Raw genomic sequence first — 20,821 nt, forward strand, 5'->3', positions numbered from 1 at the left:
CAAAGATCAGGAATCTACTGACGTGGCATGATGCTGAAAAGTTAGTCCATGCATTTGTTACTTCCAGGCTGAACTATTGTAATTCTTTATTATCAGGGTGTCCAAACAACTCTTTATGAAGCCTCCAGGTGATCCAAAATGCTGCAGCCAGAGTTCTGACAGGTATTGACAAAAGAGATCTCATTACTCCTGTACTGGCGTCTCTTCATTGGCTGCCCGTTAAATTTAGAATAATTTTTAAAACCCTTCTTTTGACCTACAAGGTCCTCAGAGGCCTACCTCCATCCTACCTGGAGGAGCTAGTGACACCTTACCACCCCAACAGACCGCTCCGCTCTCAGAATGCTGGTCTACTTGTGGTTCCAGAGTCTCTAGGAGTAGAATGGGGGGCCGAGCATTTAGCTACCAGGCCCCCCTGCTATAGTCCTCCCTGTCCAGGTACGGGAGGCTGACTCCATCTCTACTTTTAAGGTCAGACTTAAAACCTACCTCTTTGAAAAAGCCAATTGTTAATAATTCTGTAGTTCCAGTTACTATTATAGACAGACAAATTATCATACTTAGGGTCGTCTAATCGTTAGGTTAACATCTTAGCTATGCTGTTATAGGCAAGGCTGCTGGGGTCAAGAAAAATGATCACCTGACAGGCCTCTGTCACCCCCCACTCGGTCATGTTTCCTCTCCTCTCCTCTCCTCTCCTCTCCTCTCCTCTCCTCTCCTCTCCTCTCCTCCTCTTCCTCATCAAGCAGACTAGTTATGGTGATTCTTGTGTAGTTTTTCTGCCCCCCCTTCTGTATTCATTTACAGGTATCGCCGCCTTTGAAGCTGCATGATGACCTCCGGCCCCGCTGACCCACTCAGGCTTGTAATTTTGTATGTGTTTCTGTGCTCTGTGCCCATCCTCTCCACTCCTCTCCTTTCCTCTCCTCTCCTCTCCTCTCCTCTCCTCTCCTCTCCTCTCCTCTCCTCTCCATTCTATCCTCTGCTTGTCCTCCCCCCTTCTCCTCTCTCTCTACCCAGCTGGCCATCAGCAGGAGGGTTCCCCTACATGAGCCTGGTCCTGCTCAAGGTTTCTTCCTGTTAAAGGGGAGTTTTTCCTTGCCACTGTTGCTTGTCTGGGGTTAGGCCCTGGGATTCTGGAAAGCGCCTTGTAACAATTTTGATTGTTAAAGACACTATATAAATAAAGATTGATTTGATTTGATTTTGATTTTGGGCTGAGGTGAGGGAAACCCTCCAGGAGCTCCTCACAGTTCTGCAGGCTGCAGCACTCCACCCCAAAGAGACTGCCATAGAAAATCCTGGTGTGGGCTCTCATTTCCTCCGGGACTGTTGTAATTCTGCCGTCAAGGAGTTGAAGACAGGTCATCTGCTTCTTCCTGGCCACCGACCTCTCCAGGCTGAAGAAGAAAGAGTTTGGAGTGTTCATCTCCTCCAGGTGGAAGAAGCGTGATCTTTCCATATGATAAACATGTCTAGGATAATAACTGGAACTACAGAATTACTGACTGTCAGCTTTCTCGAAGAGGAAGGTCTGAGGTCTAATTGTTAGTAGAGATGGAGTCAGCCTCCCGTACTAGGACAGGGAGCTGGTTCCAGAGCAGTGGGGCCTGGTAGCTAAATGCTCGGCCCCCATTTCACCTTTAGAGACTCTGGGGACCACAAGTAAACCAGCATTCTGAGAATGGAGTGGTCTATTGAAATTAGAAAGCACACTACTCCTCCAGGTAGGATGGAGTAAGGCCTTTGAGGACCTTGTAGAATTTTAAAAAATATTCTAGATTTAATAGGCAGCCAATGAAGAGAGGTTAGTACAGGAGTTGTGATCTCTTTTGTCAATACCTGTCAGAACTCTAGCTGCAGCATTGTGGATCAACTGTGGGCTTCTTAAACAGTTGTTTGGACACCCTGATAATAAAGAATTACAATAGTCCAACCTGGAAGTAACAAATGCATGGACTAACTTTTCAGCAACATCTCATATGCGCATTGCATATTCATTTTTCTTCATATAGTCTAATATTCCCTTGTGTATATAATTTCCCCCTCTGTATATAATGTATAATGTACATAATAATGTACATAACAAAATATTTTTTTCTTTTAGTGTTGTTTGCCACTGGCTACTTCTGTAACACGTGAATTTCCCCGATGTGGGATCAATCAAGTTTTATCTTATCTTATGTTAACATGCCACGTTAGTAGTTTCCTGATCTTTGTGATGCTTCTCAGGCAAAAACATGCACTTCTAGAGACTATTTTCATGTGTTAGTTAAACAGATTTTGTTCAAAAGTTACTCCAGGATTCATCACAGAGAGACTAGAGGCTAAGAAGATACCATCTACTGTAGAGCAGGGGTGCTCACATTTTTTCAGTATGCGAGCTACTTACAAAATGACCAAGTCAAATTGATCTATCCACCACAAAAATGCAAAACATCTAATTATTTTCAAATGTATTGAGGGTTCTTTGTATGTATATTGTATGTTGATGTACCTTGCATAACCGAATGAGCCAATATTGCAAAACACACATAATAATTTACTATTAACATTTTTTTGTAATTGCCTGAGTTTACTTTGATGACTTGCACTAAATTGAATCAGCCAGGGATGCATAGTCCGGACAGTAGCTGCTGACAGCCAGCCTCAAGCACACTTCCAAATGTCCATCAGTCATGGTGGAACGGTAGTTGGACTTAATAATCTTCATGTACTTAATAATCTTCAACGCACTTTGAAAATGACATCGTGAAAAAAAAGTCCACCTCCCATTCCGTATGAAAGTGATATGGTTTTGTCTTCTTACTCGGTCCCGCTCCCTCATTCATTTTGATGACCATAAGCTTTAGCGATGGCTTAAAATCAGAGGTAATTCGCTGAATAGCTTAGTGCTGTTGTTTGCGCCGTTGCTTGGTCACCTGAATGTCAAATTCAGTTGTCCTCTAATTGGCTGCCCTGTATATCAATCAAGTGACGGGATGAATGATAGGCTGAAATTTTTTAATGTCACGCCGCGACCCACGAGTACTACCTCTGCGATCGACCGGTAGATCGCGATCGACGTAATGAGCACCTCTGATCTAGAGTGATCATGCGTTCTAATCTATCCCAGAGAGGTTCAGGACCAAACACCATGACCTCAGTTTTTTGTCAAATCAATCTTTATTTATATAGTGTCTTATACAATCAAAATTGTTTGCGCTTTCCAGAATCCCAGGGCCTAACCCCAGACAAGCAACAGTGGCAAGGAAAAACTCAGGAAGAGTTTAACAGGAAGAAACCTTGAGCAGGACCAGGCTCATGTAGGGGGACCCTCCTGCTGATGACCGGCTGGATAAAGAGAGAGGAGAAGAGGGAGGACAGGTAGAGGATAGAATAGGTAGGAGAGGAGAGGAGAGGAGGGAGAGGAGAGGAGGGAGGAGAGAGAGGAGAAGTAGAGTGAAGGGAGGTAGAGGAGATGAGAGGAGAAGGAGGAGGAGGGGAAAGAGGAGAGGAAGGGAGAGGAGAGGAGAGGCACAGAGCACAGAAACACACACAAAAAGACGATATACAATCACTTCAGCAGGGCCGGAGGTCATTATGCAGCTCCGAAGGCGGCGATACCTGTAAATAAATAGAGAGGGGAGGGCGGGGAAGCAGAAAAACTACACAAGAATCAGCATAACTAGTCTGCTTGATGAGGAGGAGGAAAGGAGAGGAGAGGAGAGGAAACCATGACCCAGTGGGGTGACAGAGGCTGTCAGGTGATCATGTTTCCGGACCCCGGCAGCCTTGGCCTATAACAGCATAACTAAGATGTGACCTAACGATTAGACGACCCCCTAAGTATGATAATCTGTCGGTCTATGATAGTAACTGGAACTACAGAATTAGTAACAATAAGCTTTTTCAAAGAGGTAGGTTTTAAGTTTGATCTTAAAAGTAGCGATGGAGTCAGCCTCCCGTACCTGGACAGGGAGCTGATTCCATAGCAGGGGGGCCTGGTAGCTAAATGCTCGGCCCCCCATTCTATTCCTAAAGACTCTGGGAACCACAAGTAGACCAGCATTCTGAGAGCGGAGCGGTCTATTGGGGTACCTATTGATAAGGTATCACTAGCTCCTCCAAGTAGGATGGAGCTAGGCGTTTGAGGACCTTGTAGGTCAAAAGAAGGGTTTTAAAAATTATTCTAAATTTAACGGGCAGCCAATGAAGCGACGCCATTACAGGAGTTATGTGATCTCGTTTGTCAATACCTGTCAGAACTCTGGCTGCAGCATTTTGGATCAACTGGAGGCTTCTTAAAGAGTTGTTTGGACACCCTGATAATAAAGAATTACAATAGTCCAGCCTGGAAGTAACAAATGCATGAACTAACTTTTCAGCATCATGCCGCATCAGCAGCTTCCTGATCTTTGTGATGTTCCTCAAGTGAAAAAAGGCACTTCTAGAGACTAATTTAATGTGTGAGTTGAAGGAGAGATTTTGATCAAAAGTTACTCCTAGATTCCTCACAGAGAGACTAGATGTTAATGAGATACCATCTAGAGTGATCATGTGATCTAATCTATCCCTGAGAGGTTCAGGACCAAACACCATGACCTCAGTTTTTCCTGGGTTAAGGAAATTTGAAGACATCCAGGACTTTATGTCTTTAAGACAGGTCTGGAGCTTCACTAACTTCTCTGTCTCCTCGGGTTTCATGGATAAATAGAGCTGAGTGTCATCAGCATAACAATGAAAATTTATCCCATGCTGCCGAATAATGTTCCCTAAGGGAAGCATGTACAATGTGAAGAGGATTGGTCCAAGTACAGAACCTTTGTGAATTAAGGAGAAGGAAATTTGAAGACATCCAAGACTTATGTCTTTAAGACAGATCTGAAGATACACTAACTGCTCTGTCTCCTCTGGTTTCATGGATAAATATGGGCTGAATGCCAACAGCATAACAATGAACATTTATTCCATGCTGCCAAATAATGTTTCCTAACAGGAGCATGTACAAGGTGAAAAGGAATGATCCAAGTCCAGAACTTTGTGGAACTCCATGGCTAACCCTACTGTATAAGGAGGGAATGTTTTGGAGATGTGCTCTTTCTGTGCTGCAGTGAGCTCTAAAACCTGACTGAAACATCTCAAACAGGCTGTTCCTCTGCAGGGGCTCCAGTAACTGAGTCACCTTCTCAAGATTTTTTAAGATAAATGGTAGTTATCTATTTTACAAAACTGACTCTTCTGTCCTCCATTTAGGATGTATGATGCCAAGACCTTCAAGGCTGACTTTCAAATGAAGTGGAGCCATGTTTAGGTCTAGGATTAATTAATAACTTGGAGTGATAGATTGCTGCCACTCCCTCTCCTTGACCAGTACCACAAGGAATATGATAATTAAGATGGGTAGGAGAAGTAGAATAATTTAAATTAGCATACTCCTCCTCCTGAAGCCAGGTCTCAGTAAGGAAAAATAAATCAATGTGATGATCAGCTATCAGATCATGCACTTACAGGGATTTACACAAAAGAGATCTAATATTTAACAGTCCACATCTGACTGTGCTGTTAGTGTATTCTATTTGTGCTTTGGAATTAATTTTAATAAGATTATGGTTCTTGACCACTCCCTTGCTCTGTGCACGGTGAACTTTTAATCATGGAAGACAAACTACCTCTATAGTGTTAAATATATTATTATTGGTGGATGAGGATTCTACGGAAACAGCCGAGAGATGTGTAAGACTACAACTCAAAGTCTTACACACTACAACTTGACTATAACTCATGTTATGTTTAACTAAACATAATGCAGATACAGGATGAAACAGATATCGAGGCCATGCTAATGCTAATGCTTGCTAAAATACTGAGTAATCGGTAGATCAAAATATCTTAAAGACAAATGCAGGTTGTGTATTTGCGTGATTTGAAATTTAATAGGACATTAACTAGAATCGCCCGAGTATTTAACTTTAAGTGGACCCGAGACACACTCCGTGCACCAATGATCTCCATAGAGGAAAGAGGAAATGACGCAACGTCATTCAGCCTAAGCCATTGGAAAAAGCTGTTTTTCTCTGATGATCCCAGCTGATATATAGAAAATTCTCTCTAAGCTCTAAAAATTATGTGTGAAAATACCAGCTCACCCTCAGATTCTGAAAAGCTCAACCCATCTTGCACCCATAAACCGGCTGGCTTTAAAGACATCTGAATCATGTTTTTATTCCATTGCTGATGCCCAGACTGAACTTGAGCAGATGGTGTTGTGCCATCACTGCTGCTACTTAGAAGCTTTGAAAAATGTTCAAGCAGTTTTAACTGTATCTCACCCCACACAAGAGGACTGACTTTAATGGCATCTTATACATCTTCCTGGTATGATAGATCCACCATATTCATGGCAACCTTCTTTTTTCAATTTGTTTGTTTTTAATGAAATACATTTGAGATATAATGAAATGAATATGTTAGTGATGCATTAGCCAATGTATGAGAAAATTTAACATGAGCACCTTCATATAAGACATAATGTCAATAAGTTCCTGTGTTTGTAAGCTTTTCATGACGTTAAAAAAGAATGTTTGTCAAAGTGTTTATGACAGACACAGGGAGACACTCAAAGGTCAGGCCAGGAACGAGCCCTGTCGGTCAAAACGCGTAAGATGAGCATCCTACAGGGCAACTGTCAATTGAAAATTGTAAAAGACAGAACAATTTGAAATTGATGACACCGTGTAAACACGAATTACACAGGAAACTTCAGAATGAAGTCACACATCTCTGTAATAGTGATGTGGCCCACAACCATACATACATAGAGGTGCACCCTGCTGCCCACTGGTGTTGACCAGGATCTAGTAGTCAGTAGCATCTGTAAGGTTAATTCTCCTAGAATGGTGAAGCCATGAGCCATGCTACTCTGTATCTAATTAGCTAGTAATTGCTGCCTTCACTGATTAGACTGGTTGACTTTGGTCATGAGAACTGATGAGCCATTCAGAGGCAGTGTAGGACAGGTCATGCCAAATAAAATATTGAACATAAATATTAAAAAGAAAAATTCCCTTTTTAAAGTTTACATTAAAAGTTTTGCCTTTAGACTATACAAAGAGCAGATTTGATAAAAGTGAGTTAAACAAACTAAAATGACTCATGTTGTCTCTGGTCCCGTATTCTTACTCTTATCTGGGTCCAGGTGGTGAAGGGAGCAGCCTAAGCAGTGAGGCCCAGACTTCCCTCTCCCCTGTCACTTGTTCCAGCTGGTCTGATAGTATTCTGAGGTGTTCCCAGGCCAGCAAAGAGACATAGACCTGGGTCTACTGCAGAGGCACGTCAACCAAGACAGCCCTACAACATCCAGAGATTTCAGGCACTCAGGACAGAGCATCTCATCCACCTCAGATGCCTTGCCACAGAGAAACTTACTAAATACATTTCTGAGTTTGGCTTGGGTGATGGCGTAGTCCATCTCAGAGTTCCTAGCCTCTGCTTCCAAAGTGAAAGGTGTGTCAATGGGATTGAGGAGCTCCTGGAAATATGGGGTCCCTATCAAGTACCACTCCACTGGACTCCAAGGCTAGGTACTTTGTACTGCTGCTTAGTCCTTAGACACGAACAACAGTATACCCAGTATACTCTCTCTACTCAGCTGGCCATCAGCAGGAGGGTCCCCCTACATGAGCTTGGTCCTGCTCAAGGTTTCTTCCTGTTAAAGGGGAGTTTTTCCTTGCCACTGTTGCTTGTTTGGGGTTATGCCCTGGGATTCTGGAAAGTGCTTAGAAACAATTTTGATTGTAAAAGATGCTATATAAATATTGATTGAGTGAGTGAGTGAGTGAGTGAGTGAGTGAGTGAGTGAGTGAGTGAGTGATTGATTGATTGATTGATTGATTGATTGAAACAGCCACTAACCTGTCCTCGACCCGGAGGAGCAGGGAAAAACCCTCTCGTTCACCAGAGTGAACTCCAACACATGGCGTCTGAGCTGGGGAGCTATAAGTAAGCCTAAACCAGTCTGCTGTCGCTCACCCTGGGCAACTCCGGAGTAGCCGAGGGTCAGCTACTCTCAAGAAGCTGGATTCCAGAACCCATGCTATGCATGGAGGTGACCCCAGCAATCTCTAGCCAGTATGTCTTAGCCTCTTGCACAAGCTCAGGCTCCTTCCCCCATCAAGGTGACATTCCATGTCCCAATAGTCAGAGGATCGATCTGAGGATTGGATCGTTGAGGAACCCAGCCACAACTGTCACCCAAACTACATTACACTGGCCAAATATGTGTTTTCGCAATTGCAAACGTCTCGAATTTACATTAGCCACCAGCGCAGCTAATATTAGCAATGCTACACCAATGGCCATGCTGTTAACTTACATCGAAAATAGAAAATGTAACTTACTGTGTTGTAAAAGTGGCCAAGGGACCGTGTTGTGACTAATGGAAGCTTACAATGCTTTTTTTCATCAACCAAGTGACAATTCAGGAATACAAGTTTGTGTATTGAGATCCTGCTGAGGCTTTTCTGGCTCCTGGCTCAAGTGTGTGTTTCTGCTTTTCTCTGTCAAGTCCTGTTGACCCTTGACCTGTCCAGCTTATGACGGTAGAAGCCCTTCACCAGACCCATGTCCAAGATGTGACGCCTAAGGACCTGTGACCGCTTCTCGGGACCATACCCCTCTGAGTCGACCAGGGACTGTAGTCCCCGTCGCTAGATGTAAAAACAATATTGGACAGGGTATGCTGGACCGCCATTGTTCACATGTGGGGGGGCGAGATGAGGTCCGACTCCGACTATGACTTCAACAAACACACAAGAAAGGTTGGATGCAGCTTGACGGAAGACGGCACCTTGAGGTCCACAGCAGAGGGGTTCATAATATGGTCTTTGGTGGTTGGCCTGCTGTCACAGAATTTTAGCCGTTTGGAGAAGTAAACGATGAATCTAAATTACTGCGTAGGAGATGGTTTATTCCAGTCAGTCGGTCAGGATACATACACGGAAGCAGTCAGAGAGATCTCTGCCTAAGCATACACAGTTCTGATCTTATATAGCCGAAGGCCCGCCTCTGAGGCACGGACTTCACAGCATGTGCGCGCTTGCATGCACAGCATGCGTTTGGTGCCTTCACAGCATGTGTTGAATGACTGAGAATGTCCCCCCTCAGTCATTTGATGCAGGTCTGCTTTGAACCTCAGGGCGCCTTTGTTTCCTGTAAATGCATGAGGTGCCAAATGGACTCATTTGCTCTCCCAGTCTCCACCACCCCCATCCTAAATTTCTATTTCAACCCTTCCTTTTGCACTCAATTTACATTTCACACTCAAATTCTGTTTCACAGCTTTTGGGATTGACGGAAGTAGCAAAAAAGGGCAGCACAAACCTGTCTTCAAATGGTTCGGTATGGATGGTACTGCCACGTCCTCGTCCTGAACCTTGAAGGCCATAAAGGGGACATTGTAGTATAAGCTGACTCAAGGGAATTGTTGGCATATTCCTCCAATGGCAGGAATGAGCTCCAGGAGGTGGGATGACGGGACAAGGCACATCACAAGGTACTGTCCAAGGATGGCTGGCCCTCTCGGTATGGCCATTCGACTGAGGTTGGTATTCCAAGGAGAGGTTCACCATAGCCCCTAATGCATTACAGAAAGTCTTCCAGACCTGAGATGTAAACTGTGGACCTTAATCAGACAAGACATCCCTTGGGAGTCCATAGAGGCAAAACACATGCTTGACTAGGAGGTCCCCAGTCTCAGCAGCAGAGGGAAGCTTAGGGAAAGGGATGAAATAAAACAGCTTTGAGAACCAGTACACTACAGTCATGATGGTGGTGTGTCCGGCAGCTGGGGAAGCCTAGTATCGAAGCCTAGTATCACACTTAATGATGTGTGACCAGGGGCATCTTGGAATGTAGAGCAGATTGTGGAGTCCAGCAGGTGGTTAGTTAGATAACTCCCTGGGCACATACAGGGCAAGCAGCGATGAAAGATTTAGTGTCTTGTGACATTGAAGGCCACCAGAATTGTTGCTGGAGGAAACAGGGGGTCCGGACGTGGCCTGGGTGACAGCTGAGCTTGGATGAATGATCCCATTGCAGCACATCGGAGCAGATAGACTCAGGGACGAATAGCCAGTTGTGTGAGCTGCCCGTGGGACTGGAATGAGATTGCTGCACCTCCCGTGCTCTCCTATACCAACCAGGTAGTTGCACTCACAATGCATGAGGAAGACAAGACGGGACTGGGCACTGAACCAGAGGGATCAGGAGAGAACTGGCGGGATAAGGCATCTGGGTAGGCATTCTGAGATTCAGGCCAGTAGGTCAGGGTGAACTGGAAGCATTCAGGAAAATAGCCCAGTGTGCTTGCCGGGAATTAAGCCGCTTGCCACTCCGAAGGGAGCCGAGGTTTTTGTGGTCAGTCCACACCACAAATGGGTGAGCCAATCCCTCCAGCCAGTGCCTCCACCCCTGTATGGCCAGGACCACTGTAAGGAATTCCCAATTACCCACTTCATGACTCCTCTCGGCTGGGGTCAATCGATGACTGAAGAAAGTGTAGTATCTGACCCGTTCTATGCAGGCTTTACGTCTGTAAGGCCGCAATGTGTTTAGCACCCAGCCTAAGCACCATATTAGGACATGCTCCACATGTGTGTCCTGTGTCTTCTTCTTTTATGTAAAAGGAGCTGCTAAAAGATGACACTGGAGCCTGTGGGCCCCTGGTTGTTCTCCATATGAGGATGTGTAGCATGAAGCATCTTCAGTACTCCCTTTTTTGGTAATAACTGAACGCTATACCATTGGGTTGGCCTTATGGTATAGCGTGAGGTCATCAGAAAAGAATGTGTTTACTTGACTGTATAAGAAGGAGGTATCGATGTAGACACCTCGGAGTTCTTCACCATCGGGACCGCTAAACCTCCCTCAGACAAACTGCAGTGTTCGATTGATACCTGACTGTTCTCTCCAATAAACATCTTTGATAACCAAGTCGGTGTCTGCGAAGATTCCTTCCGCATCAACACATCTCGGCTACCACCAGGAGAAGATTCACAACAAAAGCTCAGGGAGTTTTTGGTCCTTGGGATATTGCAACGTGCCAACATCAACGTCAGTGCCAAAGCCAACATCTGAAGTGTCAACCTCACCACAAATTGACAACTGGGATCTAGGTGGACCAAGATGGAAAGACATTTCCTCTTTGGACCAACAAAACGGCTTGAGGTTAGATGTCAGACTGGTAAGGGAAGACACCAACTTGCCGTATTCTCAAATAAACCATCGATAAAAGTTGGCAAAACCAAAGAAATGCTGGAGCTGTTTTCGGGAAGAGGAAATGGGTCACTTCAACATGGTGCTCACCTTCACTACAGCTTGTAGTGAAAAATGGTTAATTAATAATCCAAACACTGGTGAAGGAAGGAGCGCATTCTGTGTGTTAATGCAGTGATGAAAGATGTGCAAAGCGGATGGAAGGTGTGGTGATCGTTGGAGAGGGAGATGTGGTGACCACTGGCAAGAAGTAAATGATCTGGTGCTGGACAGCTGGTGTTAGCTGCTTAACAGGACTCCCAAGAGGAACCATGCTGATTAGCTGTAGGTGTAGAAGCAGCCAGAATGAGAGATGGGTAAACAACATCCCCTCATGGAACCACAGAATACCACAACCCCAAACATGCAAACACCAGGATCGTGACACTCCCAATGTTTCTCAACTGCCCCAGGGTGACATCCCTAGCACGCCAAATAGACAGACCAGGTCTTATGGACACACTCCAGTCACCTTTGCTGCTCCAGGTTTTAGGGATGTTTTTCATTTTGTGAAGAGTACTTTATTGCATTTTTTATTATTGCATTTAATTATCTTCAAATGTTCTAATCATTATTGACACGATTTAATCTATTGCATAGTTATATTATTAAAAAAGGTAAATTATTATTTTTTGCTAATTGCATCCAGGAATCATGGCAGTTGTAGAATTATTAGCCACCCTGAAAACTTTAGTACATAGCCGTAAAAACCTAATGTTTCACAAAACAATTTTCAATATTTAAGTGTATCATTTGTATATGAAGAGCTGGCGTATCTGTCATTTAGCAGCTTCTCTCTGCTTGGAGCAATCTGAATAATTCATGTTGTTGGCATCTGATGAAGCTTTGCCTCCTCATCTCATTTTTGCATGAATATAAACAAACCTTTGCCTGCTTGTTTTTGTTTGAATTACACTGATTTTGCTGTTAGGATAAGATTATTTCACCCACCTCATTATCTAAACGCAAAGCAGAAACGCAGCAGTTTTCTGGGCTACTTTCAGGAAAATTGGCCGTTTCAAAAGGCAGAACCGTTTGTGCACAATTAGCTATTTTATTTGTAAATGGAATGTAAAGGGGCAGATTAGTGGGGTGATTAATGGAGTGATTAAATAGGTCATATCTTTAACCCACCAAAGTGGTCTGTGCTGAAAACGTGCAGATATCAGGCGATACATCATCACCGCCTCTGAACATTGAGGAACATGACATCGAGAGAAGCTACAGACCACAAAGACCATTACTGGAGAACGAAGGAACAACAAGGGATGAACAGAAAAGACAAGAAGTCTTTAATAGATAGGACTAGAAGTGGTTTAATCAACTTAAAGCTCTTTACGGTACCAACTGATGAGCAATGGGAGGCAAAGCCTCGACTCAGCCTCAAAGTTGTGTGTGTCCTTTCAGTCATGTGTGTAATTCCAGTTGTGTGTGTTTTTCCCACAATAATCATCACACAATAAATAATCATCACACAATAAATCCTTGACTGTGGTCAAGGATTTATTGTGTGATGAGTTCTGGGGTTTGTGTTCAGACCTTGACAATAAAGGAGACAATAGTTCTAAAGCAATGTTCATCAGAGATGAGGAACACGTTGAGAGGGTTGACCACCTTGGTCTGGAGACCCTGCCCACATCAAACAGGTACCATGGTGTCATGGGACACCAACATGGCCGTACCGTGTCAAGTTGAATGTGTAGAGCCGATACTGTGTGCTGGACCTTACATGCATTAAAAGGCTAACATAAGGTGTAGTTGATGGATTAAGGACTATGAACAACAGACAGAAGAACCATTTTTAGATAAGGACTCATTTCTGGTAGCATAAATTCTTAAAATCCCACCTAAACCACAGTGCCCCTGGTGGCGACAGGAAATGGCCACTTCTCACTCTGACCAAAGGTCACAAGGGAGGTGGGGCTGAAGGATTAGGAGGACACTGCATGCAGCTTTATTTTTATATCATGTGGACTTGATACAAAGTTGAGACTCGCAGAGATTCAATCACAACACTAAAAAGGGGCTGGAACCAGAGTATTGTGTCACACTTGTTGTTAATCTGACCGTAATGGATTTGTGGCTAACAGAAGACATGTCCTCCGTGGTGGATTCTATGTTTTTTGCCAGCACAGACATGAGCTAGCTCTGATACTGACAGTTTTTCATGACTTCTCAAGATTTCGACAGCTAGTCTTTTTTCACTGTAGAGGTGTCACGTTGTCTAACACACGCAGGTGCGCCCATGGAAAAATACTGGCCGAAGAGAGCCAGTCCATCAGCGCAGGTGATCTTTGGAGCGAATGATTTATTGCGCATGGACACTGACAAGATATTGATTTGTTGAGTTATCCTGTAAGTGGATGTTTAGAAGAGAAACAAGAGGGATGAAGAAGAAAATTCAGAGTGAAAAAGTAGAAAGTGAGGATGACGTGGTGCTGCACTCCTGCACCAGCTCCTTCTGCCTTCATTGCTTAGGTGCTCTCTTTATTGTATAGAAAAGCTGTTGTTTTGACAGCAGAGAACAGTGTTCTTGCACGTAGGCATTCAGGATTTACCTCAAATGGGTGTATACGTCCATGCGTACGTGGATGTTAATGAACATACTTGAGAGGAGCTGGGAATCAGAGTAGATTATCACAACACAATTGGATAGAAGTCTGGTGTTCAGGTTGGCTGGGTTAGGGTTAGGATGTGCTCCTGGAGGGGCGTAGAGAGCCAGTCCATCAGCAGGTGATCTCTGGTTTAATCCGCCCATCTTGATGTCATTCTTCTCTTTCCTACTTTTGCATCCGAAGTTTGAACAGGAAGGTCCGAGAGCTCAGACTCTATATCAGCCAATATAAAAAGCGCTACGGTAAGATACAGTTCATCAACCGCAGCAACGCACTGGGGTGAGGACGCCTACTGCGCCCCTGGATGAGATAAACGGTCAAGTGGTTACCTGGGGGCTGGAAGCAACACTGACCTGGACACCACCCTCATGGTGTCCAGCATATTTACCTTCAGTTTTGGTTCCACTCCAAAATGTCATGTTGTTACCAGACTTCTTTTAACCTTATTGTGAATAAAATCCGCAAACTTTGAACCTTGCAATGTTAATTTCAAAATACAATTTTCATCAAATGAAACATGCATATATATATAGTTGGATCGCAATACCTCTCGTGTTTAGCTGCTAATCCGCGTGTACTTTAAATGAAGACTTCAAGAAGAATAATGCCAATTTCAAAATGTATTTAACAAGAGAACCAATTCAAGATACAAATATTACAGAGCTCTGGGCCAGTTCATAACCCTACAATAACAGAGTCAATTGCCATGGCATGAAGTCTGACAACCTAACTATCCCTTGGCCCAGTCTTTTATAGAAACACAAATGCAAATTACCAATGCTCATACAGTCCAATCCAGTCCTTCTGCTTGGATGATCTCGTCCTTTTCTTCTAGTCCCATTTGATGTTGGTACAGTCCTTCTTCTCCATTGTCTTCCCAGGTGGCCAGATCAAAGTTCACATTTTTCATGCAAATCAGCTTATCATCACCACAATGCTGTCCCTTTTTACGACATATGTTTAACACCTCCAGCCTGATTGTCTCCTGAGATTACAATGGTCTAAACAACAATCCTGTCAAAGGAATATCTCTGATCTTTATTACATTTGCTAAAAATTCTACCATACCTAACTTCTAAAGTACTTCTAAGAGAAGACAGGAACATATGGTAGAACACATAGTAACAAGATAAAGACAATTCTCTTCAATATATATATTAAAAAAAAAAAAAAAACCTTCCTCACCCTCCTGGGTGGTGCATCCTTCCTTCAGACTTGGGTCCTCTACCAGAGGCCTGGGAGTCTGAGGGTCCTGCACAGGATCTTAGCTGTTCCGAGGACTGCGCTCTTCTGGACAGAGATCTCTGGTGTGGTTCCTGGTATCTGTTGGAGCCATCTACTCAGGTTGGGTGTTACTGCCCCTAGTGTCCCGATCACCACTGGGACCACTGTTGCCTTCATGCCCCACATTCTCTCCATCTCCTCCTTCAGCCCCTGGTACTCCTTATGTTGCTATCACTCAGGATTGCTACATCTATCACCACCACTGTCTTGCTTGCTAATGAGAGGTTCCACATTAACAACGAACCTGTACGAACAATTTTGGAGAAGCCTATTAAAAGTCTTGGCCGCTGGTACAGTGCAGAACTCAAAGACTCAAAGCAGGTGGAGCAACTCAAGCAGGACACCATCAGTGGCCTCAAGCAGATCAAAAGTACTGCTCTCCCTGGAAAACTGAAACTGTGGTGCTTTCAGTTTGGGCTGCTACCTTGGCTCATGTGGCCAATTTCCATCTACGAGGTCACTTTATCTCATGCCAACCGACTGGAGAGACTGGTGGAGGAGTATAAATGTGCCAAAGCAAGACTGGAAATGACTCTTACTGAATCCCGGGATCCCTTTGTCAGAGGTGCTGCTCCAACCCTAGCAACGGGAAGGAAATGGAAGCCATCGGCAGCGGTCGCAGAGGCAAAAACCAGCCTGAGGCACAGGGATATAGTAGGGCATGTCCAGCATGGCAGGAACGGCCTTGGCATAGAAGCAACAACACCAACATGGCAAAAAGCGACCCCAGCCGAACGGCGGCATATGGTAGTGGAGGAGGTGCGCCATCCGGAGGAAGCAGCTAGGTGGGCCAAAGCGGTCTCTCAAGCACAGCAAGGCTGCTGGATGAAGTGGGAGGGTGTTGAGAGGAGGAGAATTACATGGAGCGAGTTGTGGAGCATGGAGTCTAGCAGGCTTAGTTTCACCATTAGAGCCGTGTACGATGTCCTTCCCTCTCCAACCAACTTACGTCTCTGGTATGGAGAAGAACCAGCCTGTCCACAGTGTGCAGCGCCTGCAAGCCTCAAGCACATCTTGGTGGGTTGTAAGATCAGCCTGACTCAAGGAAGGTACACCTGGCGCCACAATCAAGTATTGAAGTGCTTGGCGGCTGAACTTGAGAAGAGGAGGGTAAAGATCAATTCCATGCCTCCAAATTCCCAACCTGTTGCCCCATGGAAAATGTCCTTCGTTCGGGGAGGGGAGAAACAAGGGAGTAAGCCAGCTCCTCCGGAGGCCGGCGCACTCACCGTTGCCCGAGACTGGGAAATGCGGGTGGACCTCAGCCAGAGGCTTATTTTTTCATCTGAAGTCGCAGTTCCCAACTTGCGCCCAGACCTGGTCCTATGGTCCAAATTCTGTTGGCGCGTTTTCATCGTGGAGCTCACCGTCCCATGGGAGGAGGCAATCAGTGAGGCATACGAACGGAAGAGACTACGTTATGCGAATCTAGCGGCTGAAGCAGAGGAGCGGGGCTGGAGTGTAAAAGTGTGGCCTGTGGAGGTAGGCTGCAGAGGCTTTGTTTCCAGAACCACCACAAAGCTCCTGAAGGAAATGGGCATCAGAGGGCAGGCCCAACGGAGGGCAGTAAAAGAGCTCGCTGCCACAGCAGAGCAAAGCAGTCACTGGCTGTGGTTGAAACGGAGGGACATATTGTGGGTGGCCAAGTCATCATGTGGTGCCATTGTGCAACACACACACCCAGGTTTGATCAGCCTGTGGTAGGCCAACCTTGGTGGAGGGTGTCTTGTGTTTAAATGGCTGAAACACCTAATGATGCCAAGGCACACAACTGATGATGTGTTGAGCTGGTGACACCACAGAATCATGAGTGCCAATCCTGTTCCATCCAAGTCTTCTTCACTTGCCATGAATAGGTCGGGACTCTAACACCTAGTCCTGTAGAGAAGTTCTTCCGGTTTATCCTTAGCCTTTATCTTATAGCCAAGCATCTGTAGGATTACCGTTGCCGCTGCATACATCAGCTGATTGGTCTCAGTGATGGTAGTGGTAGGGATGGTTGACAGAAGTGTTCAAGTCTTCCAGTAGAGATTCGTCTGGTACTTTGTGTGTTAGCCTTGGCAGGGAGGTAGTTGGGTTCCCCCAGGACTCTATGATTCATCACAGGTCAGCTGCCCTTGTCCCGATTCCGTCTGTCATTGGGGCTGTGTACCCAATCTCGATATTGGGGGGGTGATGATGAAATCACCCCCGCACTGACCTGGCGTCCTGGCTCTTGTACCGTGGGTGACGCACACCGCCGTGCCTTGACAATCTTTAGCTTTGATAGCAGCTTCTTATTGCGGATATTAGAACACTAAGCTAAGAGCCGCTTCTTAGTCAGTGAGGATGTGGGGTTTCGAAGTACCCATCTCTCCCACATCCTCTGCATGTACCCTCTCTCACTGGGGTTACTTCCGTAGTAACACTCCATCAGTACCATGTTCTCTGCCCTGCTCCATGAATGCCTTGTTCCAGTAGCCAATTTGACATCCGGCAGCCCTGGTTTCCTGACACGGACCTTGTTGACCCAGTGTAGGCATATATGCGTAAGGAGCATTGCCTAAGGGCTCGCCTGGATTCGAACCGACAACCTTCCGCTGCAAAGTCAGTGGCGTAAACCACTGGCCTGCATGCATATATACTCTCTGTCTGTGTGTGTGTGTGTGTGTGTGTGTGTGTGTGTGTGTGTGTGGTGTGTGTGTGTGTGTGTTGTGTGTGTGTGTGAGTGAGAGTGATCATGGACTGGCTTAGAGACCAGTCCATGATCTGAAGCTATAAGAAGATCATTAGCAACTTTAAGAAGTGCTGTTCTGTGCTGTGATGAGCTCTAAAGCCTGACTGAAACATCTCAAACAGGCTGTTTCTCTGCAGGTGCTCCAGTAACTGAGTCACCACCACCTTCTCAAGAATTTTAGAGATAAACGGAAGGTTGGATATCGGCCTATAATTTGCTAAGACATCAGGATCCAGTGATGTTTTTTTAATCACTGGCTTAATCACTGCCACCCTGTAGGACCGGGGTACATAACCTGTCACTAAAGAACCATTGATCTTGTCCAGGATAGAGCTGTCTATCAATGGTAAAACATCCTTCAACAGGTGTGTTGGGATGGGATCTAAAAGACACCTGTTGGACTTGGATTTCTGAATTAGTGATGATGCCTCAGAAAAATATATAGGGCTGAAAGAGTTTAAGGGCTCGTTGGAGAACCTGTATGTTCCCACAGTCAGCACATCTGGTGATGGTCCAGTTGTTGGGATGGCCTGGTTAATTTTTTCTCTGATAGCTATACATACATACGTACGTACATACATACATACACACACACATACATACATACATATGTGTGTGTGTTTGTGTGTGGTTGACGACTTATTGGAGATTTGAGTCCTTTATAATCCTTTATAAACTATAATACCAGACCTGCATAAATCAGCATCAAAAAACAGCCCAGCCACAACCAACAGCTGGGGCACATACACACACTCACACGCACCACCCCCCCCCCCACACACACACCCAAAACCAAGCTGTAGGTTATCCAGTTGTTCAGCTGTAAATGTCCCCAGCTCAAACCAGCACATTCTGGACTCTTGCAAGTCCACATTCTGGAGCCTAAATGTAGCTGGCTGCTGGTCTGCACCAGCTCCAAAGTCTCCCCTCATGTGCAGCGTCGTATCCATAACTATGATAGGAAGGTGCACAGTTAATGAGCTCTTCTTATATTTATGTATTTTTTCTTTAGATGACGTGTCAAGAGGAAATCTGGCGTCTTTGTTGGTCCAGCCCATTTCTGCCTACCTGGCAAAGACGTTACTGTCCTCTCCAGCTTCAGGACGCGGAGGCCCCTGCATCCCTCTAGCCATGCCTTCCAATGCAGGTAATTCCACAAAGTAGCCAAGTCATTGATGGCTTAACACATCAAGACTGCATGCTTCTACAACACGTAGAAGTCGGCCTGATGGAGCAGAAAACTGAGAAAGAGTTGGATGAAGTCACCTAGAAGCACATTGTTGGGTGTTCTTCATGGATGTGGCTTCATGATTTAGCTGAGGAAACAGCTTTGCAGCTGTGCTTCAGTTGCTTCTACGGTGCAGATCAGCTTTACTCCTGAGTGAGATGAAGGCGTGCACTTCTATGTACGGCTGAGCATCAGCATGAAGGTGTTTTAGTACCGTCTCATGTTTCATGTACTAGCACCATAAATCTGCTCCTGTTTTCATCAGCATAGAAGAATGAAAAACAGGCTTTTTCTAATGTTTATTTTGGAACAAAATGATCACTAATGGTCAAATGATAACTTCCTTTGCCAATGTTCCATTTTAATGGAGTCACTTGTAATCTGCATGTAAATATATGTCAGTAAAGTCTTGAAAAGCAGCCACTTGCAGATATGTCCAACATTTTTCAAATAAATCCACCAAACTTGATGAGGAAAAGTGTAGATGGGCTTGTTTGGTACATTATTATCTGAAAATGAGAAACATTCTGGGTGCTGTGGAAAACTCCTAGCTAAAACACTGACCTGCCGCCACATGTTGGCAAGTTCCTGTTCTGGAAAGCAATGTTCAGGGTTCCAGGGGCCCACTCTGAATGACATAATGGTTTTTGCTTTACTTTTTTAATACTTTTGAACTTATAATATTTCACCCATGTTCCACATCCAGATCACCATCAAAATGAAATCAACTCCAACCAGCATGGAGACCATTAGCTCTTGTTCCTGGGGAAAATGCTCACAGAAGCCTGAGCTAGCGTTCCTGCTGTGGGTCAGTGATGCGTGCAGAATGCAATTCTTTCCCCAGTATTTCACTCCCAACACAGCGCAGTCAACAAAGATTAGTATTCAGAGGAGGTTCACCACTCTAACCTTTCTTTTATTGCATTCCTTTTATTGTGGTTGTGTGGTGTTCCTGCTCGTTATTGTACGCTCTTTAATTACTTGAACTTTTTTATTGGAGTACCATTTTGATTGCCTTGAATTGTGACTGGGGCCGTGGGTCCACTTCATGGTCAGGTCATTAGAAATGAGACACAGTTGTTAATTAACCTGTGGTGAATGAGGTGAGAGGAGAGATGCAGGGACAGGATCGTATTGCAGGAGTTAATGAGACCTCCCTTCACAGGGAAGGAGAAAGAAAAGATAGGTGAAAGAGAAGAAAGATGTTCTTATGATATGTGGGTCCACACTCTTCTTTGAAGGTAAAGCAAGGCACTAAAACAAGAGGGAATTGTGGCCTGATATTACCAACTGTCAGGGGAACAAAATGAACGTCACACACTGGTGGACAAATGAGTGGAGGAGCAGAGGAGGCAGTGCTGCACCGTCATCACCTCTCTGAGCACCAGACGCATCCTGGAAATGAAAGGAAGAGCGGCTTTAGGAAGAAAAGATATTTAATAGTAGAGTTTAATTTCCTTTGCTGGTGCCCAAGATAACACCAAGATAAGAGGGCAGCAGTGGGATTTTCCCCTTATTCCAGATGCATATAAATATTTAAAGCAGGCTTGAAAATGGAGGTGAAGAGAATGAGCTTTATGCTAAACGACAAGCTCAACCAAACTTCAGCGAGACCGTACAGGTCATTTCAGGTGGTGGTCCTTTCTGTACCGGTCCCTTGACCTCAAGGCATTCATGTACCTACAC

The 20,821-nt window shown here is 44.9% G+C and overlaps 1 protein-coding gene across 4 annotated transcripts in view; it reads left to right on the top strand.

The window, feature by feature from the left end:
- The window catches only part of LOC130528251 (inactive N-acetylated-alpha-linked acidic dipeptidase-like protein 2), a 350,820-nt gene that overhangs the window by 286,103 nt on the left and 43,896 nt on the right, over window positions 1–20,821 (top strand). For all 4 annotated transcript variants that reach the window (XM_057037405.1, XM_057037407.1, XM_057037404.1 and 1 more), the window contains one exon: window positions 18,920–19,054. In XM_057037405.1, the coding sequence (XP_056893385.1) occupies window positions 18,920–19,054 (135 nt within the window). The remainder of the gene's footprint in view (window positions 1–18,919; window positions 19,055–20,821) is intronic.

This window comes from Takifugu flavidus, chromosome 7 (genome assembly GCF_003711565.1).
Source record: "Takifugu flavidus isolate HTHZ2018 chromosome 7, ASM371156v2, whole genome shotgun sequence".
Classification (NCBI taxonomy): Eukaryota; Metazoa; Chordata; class Actinopteri; order Tetraodontiformes; family Tetraodontidae; genus Takifugu; species Takifugu flavidus.